Raw genomic sequence first — 18,241 nt, forward strand, 5'->3', positions numbered from 1 at the left:
ACAAAGACAACATCCATGGACAATCTGCAATTGCAATAAAGATGAAGTCTAAGTGTAGTACAACGGAGGGGAATTATCAAAACCATAAGAGACTGGAATATAGGAGTCTTGCCTGTGATTCTTTCACCCCACACTGCATGTTAATTCTTATTAACTCCTTCCTAGCATTCAACCACACATTGTAAATTATTTTGTTTACACTTCAGATCGAAAAGCAAAATCCATAAGAAAACAAATACCTAAAAACAAGTAATCAAAAAAGAAAAATCTGACAAAAAAAAACTGACATTTATTTCATCAGTGTTTTGTTATCTTAAATTTTAAAATAAATGGTATACACCACCATCAATCAGTTAACAGATATATAAAAGCAATCTGTTGTTTTTAACAAACTCAACTGACAGCCTCAACATTCCAACCTGCACTATTCATGATTTCTCTCATGGAATGATCTGACAAATGCAAAGTTGCATTTGTCAGATCTAACACCCCATATCAGAGAATATGAAACCTTGAATCCTCTTTTTTTAATCTGCTTAAGTCCCAAATTTCCTGTCCTATTTGGTTACATTCATTTTTTGTCTGTCTGTCTGTCTCTCTCTCTCTCTCTCTCTCTCTCTCTCTCTCTCTCTCTAAAGTGTGATAGCTATTATTTTTTCATTATTTGCTGTCTTCCCTATCCATTTCCACTGATCAAAATGGATAAAACGTTTTCACCGTCAACAATCGTTCCTCCCCCCCTTTTTTTTTTAACCAATTATGTTTAGGTTTTTAATTTTTTTTTTTTTTAAACAGCAATTGCCAGTAATCATTCTTTACTACCAGAAAAAAAACTAAAGAATATGAAAAGAAAAGTAAAAAGTTATATACTGATGTTTTTATTTTGTAGTGCGATAATGTTTTTGGAATAAGAACAGCAAACTATGAGTATATTAAAAAAAAAAAAGTAAAATATGATAATTTTGAATACTTTTGTACAGAAAATATCTTGACAACAGACATAGTGAAAAATGTAAATTTCATTAAATAACTAAGCCTATTTACATACTAGGTAAAAGTATAACAGTTACTGAATATTATATGAATAATGCAGAAGGGGGCATAGCTCAGATGGTAGAGCGCTCGCTTAGCATGCAAGAGGTACCGGTATCGATACCTGGTGCCTCCATTTTAGGTTTCATTTACTTAAAAGAAAAGGAGCCTAAATATATATATATATATATCTCCAGCCTGGTTGGCCGAGTGGTAGTGTATCTGTTCTCCAGCCAAAATGTTTATGATTGTCTTAGAAATACTAGTGGTGGCAGGCGGTAGATGGTGTTGGTGTAGTTGTAGTTAGTGGATTGATTGAGGTGGAGAAAGAGAGATGTAGAGTAGGTGTGTACCCTCAATGAGTCTATGGACTCCCTGGAGGTGTCACGTAATAATAATAATATGTTAAAGATACCAAGCTATTTTAAACCTGGTTTTACTCCATTTTCCTAAGTAAGCAAACAGACAAACAAGTCAAGTTTGCATCTGCAAGTGTTGCAAGTCTAGCTGATCCTGCACGTAGTGCAAGACCAAGGCAACTCATGGTAAAAGTAGAATAAGCTCTGATCTTAATATTTACCCTTAATGCAAAGCACATCTCCTGGAGGAGATGTATGATGCTTTGTATTAAGGGCAAGGGGCCACTACCCAGACCGGTTTCGACCTTTATTGAGGTCTCATCAGTGGGAGCCAGGCTAGAAATACCAAGATTTTAGTAATACAGAGCTTATAAGTATTTTACCCAAACAAGTTACCATAAGGTGTTTTAACCTTATTAAATAAAAATCTCAGGAGGAGATATAAATGTAGAAAATATTTTACCTTGGGTATAATAAATGTTAAAGATACCAAACTATTTTAAACCTGGTTTTACTCCATTTTCCCAAGTAAGCAAACAGACAAACAAGTCAAGTTTGCGCCTGCAAGTGTTGCAAGTCTAGCTGATCCTGCACATAGTGCAAGACCAAGGCAACTCATGGTAAAAGTAGAATAAGCTCTGATCACTAATCTTAATATTTACCCTTAATGCAAAGCACATTTGGAGTGTGTGGTATGACCACACACTCCAAACATACCACAGAATTGACTGGAAAAATACCAAGTCCCTACACCGCACCAAAACCTGGTTTGAGAGAAAATTTAAAGTCATGTGAAATGCTCAAACACAACCCAAATCTCAACAAAAATGAAGGCCTAACCATTTCAAGAATGTGGAGGACCCATCTACAACCTATATAACAACCTAAACTAGCCTTAGAAAAAATCCCACTACAAGAAGACAACCTGGTGAAGTGGTTGTAACATTCAACAGCAACTGAAAGAAATCATTTTATAACAATCAGAACTATCCAGAAGAATATTAATACATGAGGAATTTAGCACTTTATTGTAATTGTATTTATATATATATATATATATATATATATATATATATATATTTTTTTTTTAATTAATTTATTTTATTTTATTTTGTTTTTATTTTCTTTATTTTTTATCACTAGAGGTCAGGCTAGGAAAAAGGATTTATCAACTACGTAGATTTAGTTTACCGGTATACAGGGCATGAGCATGTAGCTTGGTTCCTTATACAGTTGTATTCTTCCGATGATGACCTCGATATAGGGGTCAAAACATCAAGTTTTATTTTATTAGTAATTAATAAAATAATCTGTTCAACACTTGTTTTTGTGTCCCTAAATTTACAAATATGAGTGCTGATCACCTTGTAACCTGAAAAGAAAGAATTAAGGGTAAATATTAAGATTAGTGATCAGAGCTTATTCTACTTTTATCATCAGTTGCCTTGGTCTTGCACAATGTGTAGGATCAGCTAGACTTGCAACACTTGCAGGCGCAAACTTGACTTGTTTGTCTGTTTGCTTACTTGGGAAAATGGAGTAAAACCAGGTTTAAAATAGCTTGGTATCCTTAACATTTATTATACCCAAGGTAAAATACTTTCAACAATAATAATAATAATATATTATAGATTTTTAAATGTACCATATCCGTATGCATTACGTTTAAAAGTTTGTTAATGAAGGTGCCGGTGCCATACTGTTGCCTACCATCAAAAAAAAGAAAAACTGCCTCTTACTTGTTCTGACCATAACCTCATTTCCTTGCACTTGTTACTACTGCTTTTGCTCTTTTAATCTAAACACTCACTCTATCTGCATAACTAAAATGATTATTGTGGAATGAAGGCCTTTATTCCCTCCTCATCCACTTTCAAAACTGCTGACTACTCTCTCCAGCCTTGATTTTCCAACACGTGTGGGGAAAGGGGAAAAAAAAAAAAAAACTGACATATCAGAAGTGATTCAAGACAAAAAATCCATCTTCACATTTACTTAGATCACACTGTAGCATGCAATAGGCTGTAAAAATGATGCCATAAGAAAATTCATATCAAACTTTGATTAAAATGTGGAAAAGTTTTTCCTCTGTTAGCAATTGAGCCTTCTGGTCTTCTTCACTAAATCCATTGGCTGCAATTTCTGCCTATCCTTGTTTTTACTTTGCCTACTAGCTTTTTTCTCTAATCCCTGCATTGTTGACCAATGAAAAGTAACCTCCACTTTACTATCAATTCATTGCATGGTTCCTTTTGCCAAAAAATGTATCAGGAGATGGATCTTGAATAGCTTGGTTACAAGTTTTCTGGTCTTGTTGATTCCTCTCTACAAACTTTGATTAAAAACTACGGGAGGAGGGGGAGGATTGCTATAACAACCTGAATGGACATCTCATTACTTGAGAATTTATAGCATGTTTTGAGGCCATGATGTGTATGGCCTTTTTTTTTTAAAGAGAAATTAAGAAGTAGGTGGACTTTCAAAACAAAATAAAATTGATTACATAAAATAAAAGACCGTTATTTTATGTAATCAATAAAAAACCAATCATCATCATCAAATTCTTACCATGTACCCTCAAGGGGTATACATGATATGATAGTACTACATGAAAAATTTACATCATTACTAACTTCCTATCTACAATTTTCTTCCAGATCAGTCTGTTACTTGTCAAGACTCGAATATTATCAGATCTTATATTTCTGTCGTCTAAGGCACTTTGTACTGTATCAATCCATCTATATCTTGGTCTTCCTCTGGATTGTTTTCCTGCCAACCTGGCAGAGAACACTTGTTTTGCTAATCTTTCCTGGCCCATTCTGTTTAAGTGACATACCACCTGAGATTAGCTCTGCTAACGCATTCCTAGATGCTGACTATGTCAAGTTCTTTCCTAATATCCTCAATTTTAATATGATATTGCCATTGATACCATCTGTTCACTCCTCTAATCTTTCCCAGGATTCTCATATCTGCGGTCTCTAGTCTTTGGTAAAGTGTTTTACTTCTGACCCAGCTCTCAGATCCATAAGGAAAAACTGGTTTGAACACAGTCTTGTATACAGCTAACTTCGTGTTCCGACTAATTTCTCTCTTATTCTATATGAATTTATTCAGTTGACTTCCTACTATACCAACTTTATTAATTCTGTTGTCTATTTCCATATTTAATTTACCATCTTAACTAAAAATCATGCCTAAGTAGGTGAATGCTTTACTTGTTTCACAGGTTCTCCGTTCACAATGCAGTTGACATTTTCAACAATTCTACCTATTTTCATTGTCTTTGTCTTTTTATTGCTGACCTTCATACTATATCTATTACAACAGTTGTTCAATTTAGTCAGGGAATCGTGCAGACTTGTAGCAGATTTATTGATAAGTATAACATCTGCATAAAGCAAAGAGCTGACATTAACATCTCCATTTCTGATATCATGTTTAATACCATTTTCCTTCATAATGTGATCCATATAGATAATGAATAAGAGAGGGGGATAATGTACATCCTTGTCTCACACCAGATTTAACATTAAACCATCTTCCTGTACTTCCTTCAATTCTAACTGCTGACTTACAACTCAAATAAAGACTAAGTATTGCTTGATGTAATGCCCCATTGACACCATATAACTGTAGCATATTGAATAGCTTCTCTCTTGACGCCTTGTCATATGCCTTTTCAGATCTACAAAACTTAAATACAGATCTTTGTTATATTCCCATGATTTCTCAACTATTTGTCGTAAAGTGAAGATCTAATCCTGACAGGATCTATTTGGCCTGAATCCAACTTGTTCTTCACCAAACTTTTCTTCCACAGTTCTTCTCAACCGTTTCTCAAGTATACTTGCATAGATCTTGCCAGGAACACTCAGTAGGGAAATACCTCTGTGATTCTCACATTCAGTTTTATTTCCCTTTTTATATATGGTTACTATGAGAGCTCTACTCCAATCATTGGGAATTCGTCACTCTGTCCAGGCTTTCTGAACTATGCAGTGCAGCCACTGCAAGACTTTTATACCACCATACTTCAGCATTTCTGGTCGAATATCATCTACTCCCGCTGCCTTTCCACATTTCAAGCCTTTGATGTCTTTTTCTACTTCAAGTATGGATATGTATTCCTGACTGTATGCCTGTTGAGTGTTTTTTACCACTGTGCTATCACTGCTGTTTCATTTAGCAGTTTTTTGAAGTAATTACTCCATACTTGAAGGATATCTTTTTCTCCCGTTTTCATGTCGCCTTTATCATCTCTAACACCTTTTACAACACTTTTTCCTCCATTTCTAAGCTTGTTCAACAACCTCCAGAATATCTTACCACCTCCTTGATATTTATTTTCTATGTTCTTGCCAAAGTCCTCCCATGACTTTTGTTTAGCTTTCTTACATTTGTGTTTGTATTTTCTCTGAGAGCACAAGCTGACTTATTTGCCAGGAACTTTTGATATGCTTTCTTCTTTTCTTTCACTGCCTCTTTAACTTCCTGTGTCCACCATGGAGTTCTGATTTTTCTATCCTTGCAGACAACCTGACCACATACCTCTCTGGCTGAATCAATCAAGGTTTTCTTCAAGGATTGCCACTGAATCTCCAAGGTTTGGTTCCTGTTCTCAAACTGTTCAATTTTTTCTTCAATAATCTTTGTGTATTTTAGTCTACAGTTCACATTTGAAATTCAGTTTTATCCTGCTCAAGACTAAATAGTGATCACTTCTAATTTCAAATCCTCTGTACACTCTGGTGTCTTCTACCAAGGAGAAAATATCAACAATAACATAGTCAATGAGACTTTTCTAATTTCTTGCCTCTTCTCTCCATGTGAATTTGTGCACATTTTTATGTTGGATCATAGTGTTAGTAATAACCAGTCCATGTCCTGAGCAGAAATCCAACAGGTATTTGCCATTATTATTAGCTTTGCTCTTTTCTCCAAATTTTCCCAATATCTTTTTGTATGTCTGATAATCATTTCCTACTCTGCTATTTAGATCCCCAACAAGGACCAACTTTTTCATTGTGTCAGCTGCTTTCTCTAAAACCTCAAAGAATTCCTCCACTTCTACCTTAGTAGAACCTTCTGTGGTACCATAGGCATAAATAAGTCTCATTGTCCAGTTCCCTATTCTGATATTTGCCCACATCACTCTACTCGACTGCCTACCATTCAAGAAGATTAGCCTTCTTGTATTTAGTGTTGAATACAATGGCTACTCCTTTTCTTTGATGTCATTGCCTGAATATAACATTTTGTATTTATTGCTCAGAAAGATCTCACCAGTTTTTTCCTTTTTGGTTTCAGTCATTCGTGTTATGTCGATCTGGTACTTATCTAATTCCTCAGTATGCTTCATTTCTTTGCCATTCAGGCTTCTTATGTTGATAGTACCGATCTTTAAGTCTGGAAATGTTTAGTTGGGGTGTTTTTTCAGATTTGTTCCAGTAGCTGACTTTTCGCTGTTCACCCTGGTTCCCCCGGTGAAAACAATGGGAGCCTTGTTTAAGCGGGCGACGCCCCAGCCAGCATGAAATTATGTTATGTTGTACCATTATTTTGTATTTTGGTTTAAGCCAATAAGAATACAATTTGGTTGGCTAAATCCCAAATTGCCAGCCCATCCTCATTCGTTCAGCATCCGTGTAGATACCCAACAGGATGCACCACGAGAAGGTGAGAATTGGACATTAGGTCAGAAGTTCTGGTCGGTTCTCCGCATTCCTTTAAAGGCTATGTGAAGGTCTGCTCTCAGTTATACAGCTTTGACCCTTAAGTACCCCCATCAATTATCAACAGTTATCTTAAATATTAATTAATTATTATTTTCTATCATTTCCTAGCACTTGACAACAATTGTATTCTAATAGGTGATCCACCGAATGTTTGTTACTTGTGTTCCATTCCTATAACTGTTTGTGTGACACAGAAGATGTACTATTAGTTTTAGTATGAAATATCTGTATCTTATTAATTAAAAATTTATTACTGTGGTTTTACGTGTTCTTTTAATAATTATACTATGCCACAGGTACTTCTAAAAAAAAAAAATTTGAATGTATAACTAATACATATATAAACATGTTGGTTATGCATTAGTAAAATGGTGTTAATGACTTATAACAACACGGACAGATAAAAAATAATATTTGAATCCACTATTTCACTTACATTAACTGATGCATTTTCACAGTTAATAAGAAAGCCAAACAAACAAACGAAAAATCAATGGAAAGGGCAAGGTGGAAATAAATGAATAAGAGAGAGAGAGAGCATAATTGAATAAGAACACAATTTCACACAAGTATTCAAATATTCTGACTCTACCTATGTCTGCAAGCAAATTAATGGATTAAATTATTTAATTTTTTTTAATACCGATAAAGATGAAAATTATGAACTAGTTGATAATTTTCAGTTTTATTTCATTTCTTTCATTCTTGCCTGAACTTCTTTCTGGAAAACCTTGGTATAGTAGTGGATTCAGAGTGAACAGCTGTAGCAGAACATTGTCATAATGCGGCAACAATACTAGAAAAAATGCAATATTATTAATGTGGCAAAAACAACATTGGTTGCTTCCAAGAGATATATGAAAGTGATTACAAGAGGGAAAACTGTTTATTAGCATTCTTAAAGTTGTGGCGTAGGTTTTATTTTTATAATTTTTATTTTTTTATTGTAAATGTAATAAAAAAAATTGCAAGTACTCCAACTTTGGCTCTGTGTGTGAAAGAGATTAAGCAGCTAAATATATTTATTTCTTCTGCCCCTTTTCCATTGGTGTATTTTTTATTGTTGGATAAGTGATACTTAGCTAAGCTTTTGTTTTGGCATATGTTTGTAACAAAAACTGCAACATGCTAATAATTTAAAGATCTATTTTTAAATTTACACCCCCAAAAAAATATATGGAATCCATCTGTTCTGATCCTGGTTAGAGAGACATTGTAGATCAATGTATTCAAATCATTATTTGCTTAAGAAATTTCTTTGTTCTTCTTTTCTCCTTTAAATATCTGGTTTTAATAGTTTCAGTCGTTAATCGAGGGATATACAGGTATCCCTCAATTAAAGCGGCTAATTAATGCCTTGATGTTACCACGTATATCAAAATCGCGTTAATCAAATCTAATAATCAATGGTAAAAATTACAATTCATCCATGATCGATTGCTGTATTAATAATTTGTTTTTTATGGTACTCTTTTAGGAAAGATAAGAAATGAATGCAATGTAAATGTTTAATAAATACTTGTATCTACATTATTTACTGCAATTTTTTTTATCAAGAGTCGTTTGAACAGTTTTAGTTTTTTTCTTATCGGCATAAATTCCATGATAACAGGCAAAATGACTTTTCAGACCTCGGCAAACAAGCAATAAAACATAAAGAAAAAACACTGCAAATATAATACATGATGGTACAAATTAAGTGGATATTGAATTCAACATTATTTCATAGCCAAATATAGAAACTGCAAGAGTTTTGTGCTGAATATATAGAAACTAAAAGTTTCGGGGATGCAAGCATAAGCAACCTTATGGGCAACTTGTAAAGTGAGGTAAGCTCCAGATCACTTTCCTTAGTATTTTCTATAATGTAAAGCACATATCCTAGAGGACATGTATGATAAATATTGAATCCAACATTATTTCATAGCCGAATATAGAGACTACAAGAGTTTCGTGCCGAATATATAGAAACTAAAAGTTTCAGGGATGCAAACATAAGTAAGCTCGAGATCATTTTCCTTAATATTTTCCATAATGTAAAGCACATCTCCTAGAGGACATGTATGATAAACAAGCCTTTGGATCTCTATTTCAGTAATACATGATGGTTTATTTATTTTCAGTTACAATCTAGAAATTATTGAACAAAGAATTAAAAAAAAAACTAAACCATACTATACCAACATCGGAGGTCATGGTATCTCTCAGATACAATTTACTGTTAAATATCACAAACCTTTATATAATGTGTTAAACCAAACTGATAGCAAAAAACAGTGCGGAATATCACTTGTAACATATGAATGCACAGCTACTCATCACCTCCAAGTTATACACTGAATTGTGTAAGAATATTTATATTGAAACATTTTGCATGTATCTGTCAGATTAGCTACAAGCTCCGCAGGGTTAAAGGTGCATATATCAAGGGATACCTGTGTGTGTGTGTGTATATTTATATATATATATATATATATAAACTTCTGTTTATATATTTTATATGTATAATAATTTTCTACTTTATAAGCATTCTTAGTACCATCTGTATAACTATATTATTTGTTGTTGAATTTCTTATTTGCAAATATATATTTAATTTAATAATTATTTAATTAATGGTTACATTATTTTACAAGGCCAAAGAAAAGAAAAGTGTTGTTATTCAAGCCGATGATCCAATTCCATTTGGACAGCTTGCAGCAAAGGGAGAATTAGGAGGAACTGAGGTAATGTGGCTTGTTTAATCTTTTTTAATAACACTGTTGTTAATAATATAAGTGATATTATATTTGACTTTCACTGTAACAAATTCATATGGTTCAACGGAGTAGTTCATTATAGTAGAAAGTTTGCTATAGTGAATTTCCTTCAGTATCTGCTATAGAACTTTGGCCAGGCCTTCTTGGTAATTTTTTTTTTATATTGAGTAAATTCACTCTAGTATATGTATGATATATGTATTTCTACTTTTTTGGTAGAGAACCCATAAACATTATTTGGGATATTATGGGCATGAATATATAAAATTGAATTTATTTTTAATTAAAATTTTTTCCTTTGCATTGATATGTGCTCTAACAGCTCTTATGCCTTCTGCATATAATAATTTTGAAATTGATTTTGAACACAGTTTAGAAAATAATTTTATATATTGTCCAATATAACCTAGAATGGTATTTTATCTTATCTGTTCTCTTAAATATAACGAGGTAATACTAAATTTTGTCATGATATTGCTGCATCAACAAACTTTTTTTGCAAACTTTTCAGTTTCATTATTGACATCAGGTTTATAGTATTATTGATGGACTCAGGCCCATCAGCATCACTTAGTGAAATTTACTGCATTTGTCTTATTGATATATTGTATACCATATTGATATTATATGCAAAACTGTTGTTTTACATATAAAGCTCTGCCAGGCCATTTCATGTGGCCAACTATTTGTTGACCAAGTGGGGAGAACCTGTATAATACTCATTAGTCTTTTATACAACCATTTGGTTTGCCAACAAAAAACTCTTATAAGCTTGAGATATTGGGGTGTCTTAATGATGTCTATACATGCATAGACACCATTAATATGCTGCTTCCATAGCATTCATATACACCACCATGCAGCTTTTCTTTCTGCAGGGCTACCCAAACATTCCACTACATGTTTAACAGCAGCTCTTTCAAGCACATTTTATGGAATACTCATGATGGAGGCTTTGTGTAGTAAAACAGAACTGGGAAAGGATTAAATTAAACTTGTCAAGAAATTATATTCTTGTTTAATCCTTTATTCAACGATAATTAAACAAAGTTTGCATGTGAAGTATCTTCATTACTAGGCTACTTGTTTATTGAAGCTAAGAAGTTCAAATCAATTGCCTTAGTAGCCCATAATTCAAAGCACACATCCTTTCAGACATGTATAATGCTATGCATTATGGGAAGAGTCATTACCCAGACCTGTTTAGACTTTTATTGAGGTCTCATCAGTGGGAGCCAGACCCAGAAGACCCAACATTTCATTTGTCTCAAAGACATTCAGGGAATACAATACGAGACTTTTAACACACATACACACAAAGGCAACACAATAGGAATACACAAGTACAGTACAGCACAGTTTTGTATTATACTTCCTATGTGCTATACTTAGCATATTAATAAAGCTCTTTTGAAGCAAAACTGGATGTAATAGCATTCCAAAAAAAAAGAAATGCAGTCATACCCCGAAGTTACGCGGTAGGTGGGACTAACAAAAAGCGCGTAACTCGGGGTATAATTTTGCATCTAATTTATATATACAAACATACAAAATATTAGTTAATTGGGACCAAAGGTTTATAAAACACACCTATATTTTTTAAGAAATATAATCATAATTGTAGTTTTTCATACATAAAAAAAGAAAGTTATTTAGATATCGATAGTTTCATAAAATCTAATAGATTCTTTTGATGGCATAATATCTTTTTCTTGTTGCGCAAAATTTCGTCATAGCAAGCTAATGATTTTTTTATTCCTTACTTTGTGAGTACAATTTGTTCCTCGTTAGATTCTATGCCCTCCAAAATTTGTAAACCTTTCTTTTATGATTGTTCTTACTGTGGATTCCTCTAGATCGAACTACTTTGCTAGCTCACAAATTTTCATTCCGCCTTCAAAATTCTTAATAATGTTGAATTTTTGTTTCCAAAGTCGATGTTTTTCTTTTCTTGCTAGCTGTAGAAGAATCGGACTTGCTTCTTTTGGATGACATTATTATCTTTTATGTGATAAAATTTTTATCAAGAACATAACATTAAATAATCGCAAGGTTTGTAGACTATAAAAATTGTGTATGAATGGAGACCGTGCAAAACACGTTAGTGCTTGTTCACAGCATGTGCGACACTGGCGAATGCGGCCGGCACCGGAAAGATACAACTAGTGGTGAAGCGGGACGGGAATACATACATATAAGAAACCGTGTAACTCTGGATTCGCGTAAGTCGAGGTATGACTGTACACAGATTAGAAGAATAATGGAAGACGCTCAGTTTGTTTTACAATTATTTTTATTAATCAAAAAAGATTAAAAGGTTTCAGAAATGGGAAAGATGACTATAAAAGAAATCACATATTGAAAAAAAGGTGAAGCAACTGGGAAGTTGCTAATACAGTATTCACTATAAATTGATTTTCGTCATTATTACCAATCAATATGAAAAACATAAAAAGATTGTCTTTCTTTTAAGGTTACATGGTGGCTAGCATTCATTGTGTAGGATTTATGGAGACAAACACACATATTAGAGCAGTTACTCTAGTTATAAATAAGCAAATAACACTCGACATTTCAACTCCTATATCGAGACCATCATCAGGGAAATATACATATGAACAAGGCACAAGCTATATGACACTACACAGAAGTAAGCTAAATCTAACTGCTTTGTTAATCGTTTATGCAACCCCTAACAAAAAAAAAAAAATAAAAATAATAAATAAATACATAAAATATAATAATAATAATAGCATAAATAAAATACAATAAAATAAAAAAATTCCAGCAGAATTACACAAATGTATCTCTACAATCCTGTTCTGTTGTCTTAAGGTTTTTCTTGTGTTGGAGTTCTGCTATATAGGCTGCAAATGGATCTTCCAAATTCTTAGAATTACTAATCCATCATTCTTGTTGAGATCAGGATGATGAATCAGAATATCACACGCTTCCTTGAATTTTCTTTCAAACCAGGTTTTGTTGCATTGTAGGACTTGGTGCCTTTCCAGTTAATTCATGATATATTTGGAGTGCATGATCTGACAGGTCTGTTTTACCATAGCAAAGGAATTTAAGGTGCCATTTGTGTTTGCTTTTTTGTTGGAATTGTTTGCCCTGTTTTCCCTATATGGAGTAAGTTGCAGGTGCACTGGATTTTGTAAACCCCAGGATGAGCAAGGTCAGGAAGGGATCTTCAGATGAGTTGAGTATGCTTTTTAATCTTGCAAGAGGTTTGAAAGTTGCCTTAATGTTGTATTTCTGTAGTGTTCTGTTTGTTTTTTCCTATGCTCCTGTAATGCATAGTATGGCTATGGTATTTTTGTAATCTTTTTTTTTTTCATAGCATTATTATAGAGAATCTTGTGAACTGTCTTTTTGTTGTAGTAATTTTTTATAAAGTTTTAGCTAATGATTTCATATTCCTCTTTAGTACCTGCTCATCAGTTCAAATTGTTAGGGATCTGTTTGAGGGTGCTGATGTTCCCTAGTTTTTGTGTTGGAGGGTGGTGTGAATCCTTGTGTATGAATCATCAACTGGGCCGTCCAGACTTCACCTAAATTCCCATGATCACAGGTGAATATCATCTCCATCAGCCTTTTTGATATGACATGTCAAAAACCCAGTGAGCCTTTCCCCTCCCCTCCTTCCAAATAATTGGAACCATATTTTGGGTTTTACTTACTGAATCTAGAGCTTGTTGCTCGAAGTCTTCCATGTAAAATTTAGTTATGGAGGAGTTGGAAGACCATGGCATACCTTCTTTTTTCAGGTAGAAATTATTTTGCCACACAATACCTGGAGTGAAGTACGTGGGCAAAGATGACAGTGATACTGTACAAAAATTTGTTCTGTATGAGAAAAATCGTCCCACTGATCAAGACATTCATGAAAAGAACAGTAAATTAAAGCTGACTAATAAATCTTTTCATTGGTTGAGTGTGATGTTTTTAATTTTGTTTATGAAATGCTGCATATTTTTTTTTTAAGTAGGAGGGAGAATGACCTAACAACTCCACGAGTGTAGCTGCTAGTTTTTTGACTAAGTGATAATTGGAGCTGTTGATTCCTTCAACTATCAGTCATAGTGGTGCATTTGTTTTGTGTATTTTTGGTAGGACATGAATTCTAGGAATTTGGGCAGAATGCAGTAACATATTTTTAATCGTTTCCTCTGTCCAAGTGATGGCTCACATGATTAATTTTGTTGTCTATTTGATCTGGTTTGTTGAACCAGTTGTACATGTTGTGGTTGGATCCCATTTGGTTCATTTTTTCAAGGTAAGTTGTCCAATCAAGAATGATAATGGCATTGCCTTGGTGATAACAGAAACAGCCAATATACTAAATTATAATAAAGATCTAAGTTGCAATGTAACCAAAGCAGAAAAATTAGCCCTTAAATCTTGAAGAATAACAAAGACATCATTATCATCAAGGGACAAAGGCAGTGCTACGGTCATTCTTGATTGGACTGCTTACCTTGAAAGAACGAACCAATTGGTATCCGACCACAATACATACCAATTGGTTAGCTACTATCTGACAAACCAGATTAAAAAGAAAACAACAAAAATTAATCAAGGCAGCAGTCATCACTTGACTGGAGGAAACAATTGAAAAGATGTTGTTGCATTATGCCCATGCCCATAGATTTTATGGCCTGGCAAAAATAAACAAAGCAATTGCACCATTATGACCAATAGTTGAAGGAATCAACAGCACTACATATCACTTAGCCAAAAAAACTAGCAGCTACACTTGAGTTGGCAGGTCATTCTCCCTCCTACATAAAAATAAATAAATAAATAAAAATACACAACTTCATAAAAAAAATTAAAAACATCACACTCACCAACATAAAGATTTATAACTTTGACATAACTGCCCTTTTTCACAAATGTCCCGAAAAATGGCATAATTCTTCTCACACAACAAATTTTCACCTAATATCACTGTCCTCTTGGCCTATGTACTTCGTTCCAGGTATTGTGTGGCCAAATAATTTATACCTGCAAAAAGAAGGTATGCCATGGGCTCCCCACTCTTTCATAACTAACTTTTACATGGAAGACTTAAAGCAACAATCTCTAGATTCAGTAAGTCTAAAATCCAAAATATGGCTCAGATATACTGATATTTTTGCCATCTGGCCTCATGGCCACCAAATATTAAATACATTCCTTACCCACCTGAACAAACGACACAAACATATCCAATTTACCATAGAGATTGAAAAACTCTTCATTTTTTAGACACATTTGTCACACGTCTTCCCTCAGGCTGTCGGTCCTACATGGTCTACCTCAAACCTACACATACAAAGATTAATACATACACAAGAATTCATTCTTGTGTATTGACCACCATCCAACACAAAAATTAGGGAATATCAGCACTCACAAACAATGAGCTCTAATAGTTTACTCCAATGAGCAGATGCTGAAGGAGGAGGAGTATGAAATCATCATCCAAACCTTTATTTTTTTTAAAAAAAAAGAGGTGGCTACAACAAAAAGACATTCACAAGATTCTCTATAATAATGCCGTGAAAAGTAAAAAAAAAAAAAAAGATTATAAAAATGTCATTGCCATAGCATACATTAGAGGAATATTGGGGGAAAATAAATAGAACACTGCAAAATATAACATTAAGGCAACTTTAAAACCTGTTGCAAAATTAAAAAGTATACTCAGCTCATCTGAAGATCCCCTTCCTGACCTTGCCCATCCTGGGGTTTACAAAATCCAATGCACCTGCATCTTACCCCATATAGGGAAAACAGACAAACAATTCCAACAAGAAAAGACAAACACAAATGCTACATTAAATTTTTTTCGCTATGGTAAAACAGGCCTGGCAAACCATGCACTCCAAACATATCACAGAATTGTCAGGAAGCATATGAAATGCTAATTCATCATCCTTATCTCAACAAGAATGATGGATCAGTAATTCCAAGAATCTGGAAGATCCACTTGCAATCTAATATAGCATCCAGAACATGATGGCAGAATCCCAACACAAGAAAACCTTAAGACAACAGGATTGCGAAGATACATTTGATGTAGGTTCTGCTGGAATTTAATTATTATTATTATTATTTTTTTTTTTTCATCATCAGTATGCTATACTTCTGTATAAAAAAATTTATGGATTTTTTTTAATCTGTAATTTTATTGTATTTTATTTTATTATTATATTTTATTTATTATTTTATGAGGTCAAATCAGGAAAACGTATGTTTTTCTGGTATTGATCTTGATATAGGGATTGAAGCATGGTGTTATTCGCTTAATTACACCTTTGATCAAAAAATTAGAATAAGCAAAGAAAATGTGTTGAATGATTTGCATTCTAATTTATTGCATAGAAAATAATTATTGCCAAATATGCATCATTTAAATCTACCTGATTTGTAGATTATATAACCTGTAAACATATAATATAAGTTATAAGAAAAATTGTTATTTGAAAACATTCACAAAATTAGAATAATTTTTAACATGGTTCAAAATATTAGAATAATGCAAAAATAAATGCCTAAAAATTACAGTTAAAGGGAAACAATATGATAATTAATACTTTGTTGCATCACCCTTAGCTTTTATGACTGTTTGTAAATGGTTCGGCATATTATTTACTAGCAGTTCACAGTTTTTTTTTATAAAAACATGCCCATATGGTCTGCAGACTAGAAACAAGTTCATTTTTGTCTCTTGGAGCAACTTCTTGAATGCATTTCTTTATAATTCTCCACAAATACTCAATGGGGTTTAAATCTGAGTTTGCTGGCCAAGGAATTACATTGATTTGCCTTTCTTTGAGCCATCTAGTAGTGGTCTTGGAAGTGTGACAAGAAGCAGAAACATGCTTTCATCGCTAAAAAGTACGTTTTTCCAGTCCTCTTGACCCGACAACATTCTTTGCTTACATCATCGCACTCTAGCTGCCTTTTGCTTGGAAGTCATAAGAAGTTTTGTCTTAGGCAAATGTTGATTTAAGATGCAATTTGTGAAGTCATCTGAACGTCATAGATTTAGACACATTCATACTCTTTAGACTCATTCCATCTCCTGTGAAAATACCTTACACTTCGGAAGTGTAAGGTATTTCATGATATTCTTCAATCTCCTCTCATCTCTTGAAGTAGTTATTATCTTTTGACCACTATTTGCAGCAATTATTTTGAAAACTCCAGTTATTAGAATACTGTCTCAATACTCTTCTCACACTAGTTTGAGAACATTTCGATTCCTTAGCTATAAACTGTTGAGTTTGGCCTTCTTTGTGTAGACACACCTTGTTATGAAACTTTTCTTCCAATCTGTCACTTTTTTGACCCATATTTAGCAAATGATTGACTGAAATCCATGCACAAGCGATTCACACAAGTCAGTCCCACAGCTACTGAAATATATGCTATTTCTATAATCTCCTCAATGAACCAATCAGAAAAATTTGGAATATTCTAATATTTTGAACCCCATTAAAAATTATTTTAATTTTGTGAATGTTTTCAAATAACAGTTTTTTCTTCTAATTTATATTACATTTCTATGTGTTTACATGGTTATATAATCAACAAAGTACAGTCGGGTCTCTTTTTATGCAGTTGATATGTTCCACAGAAAACCGCATATAAAAAATCACACAAAAATGACCTAACTTACATTGAAAAATTAGGGATACTTTCATAATTTTCTAAAACCGCATATAAAAAATCACACAAAAATGACCTAACTTACATTGAAAAATTAGGGATACTTTCATAATTTTCTAAAACCGCAAAAAACCGAAGCAATGAATTAAAATAAACCTAAAATCACATAAAAAGTTTATAAAAATTCAGGAAAATAAGAATGCCTAAGTTTGTTTTAAAGCTTTATTCATTTAATTTTATTGAAAAGTAACAATTTTTTTACATTTTTTCATCAGAATTATCGTCACTATTAGACAATATTCAGCAACATTTGTGAATTGGTGCGAACTCACTTTCATCACCAGAAGAGATAGTCAGCACATGAGATCTGTATGGTAAAGGCAATGATTCTTCACAAACAGAATTAGCTTCACCCTCCTGTGCTGATTTTTTTCTTCTGACAATGTAATCAGTGATTAAACTTTGCGATGATGATTTTACTAATTTTTTATACAGCTCGCGATATCCAGACATACAGTTCTTCAGCTGACGTTGGAATTTAAAGGCTCATTCAGAGTGTCATTAACAAGAAAATGATTTTTCAATTTATTGCACAGTTCAAGACCTCAAATTATATTTGCAGTGAGGGGGACAGGTTTTTCTTTGCTTCACTATCGTTTACTGACTCTTTTGATATCTAAAGTTA

At 33.2% G+C, this 18,241-nt stretch overlaps 1 protein-coding gene across 2 annotated transcripts in view; it reads left to right on the forward strand.

Moving 5' to 3' along the window:
* Positions 1 to 18,241, forward strand: part of betaCOP (coatomer subunit beta) — a 304,925-nt gene that overhangs the window by 215,314 nt on the left and 71,370 nt on the right. For both annotated transcript variants that reach the window (XM_090413127.1, XM_090413129.1), the window contains exon 16: positions 9,769 to 9,858. In XM_090413127.1, the coding sequence (XP_090269253.1) occupies positions 9,769 to 9,858 (90 nt within the window). The remainder of the gene's footprint in view (positions 1 to 9,768; positions 9,859 to 18,241) is intronic.

Source organism: Typopeltis vanoorti, chromosome 23 (genome assembly GCF_054136105.1).
Source record: "Typopeltis vanoorti isolate ZY-2024b chromosome 23, IOZ_Tvanoo_1.0, whole genome shotgun sequence".
Taxonomy (NCBI): Eukaryota; Metazoa; Arthropoda; class Arachnida; order Uropygi; family Thelyphonidae; genus Typopeltis; species Typopeltis vanoorti.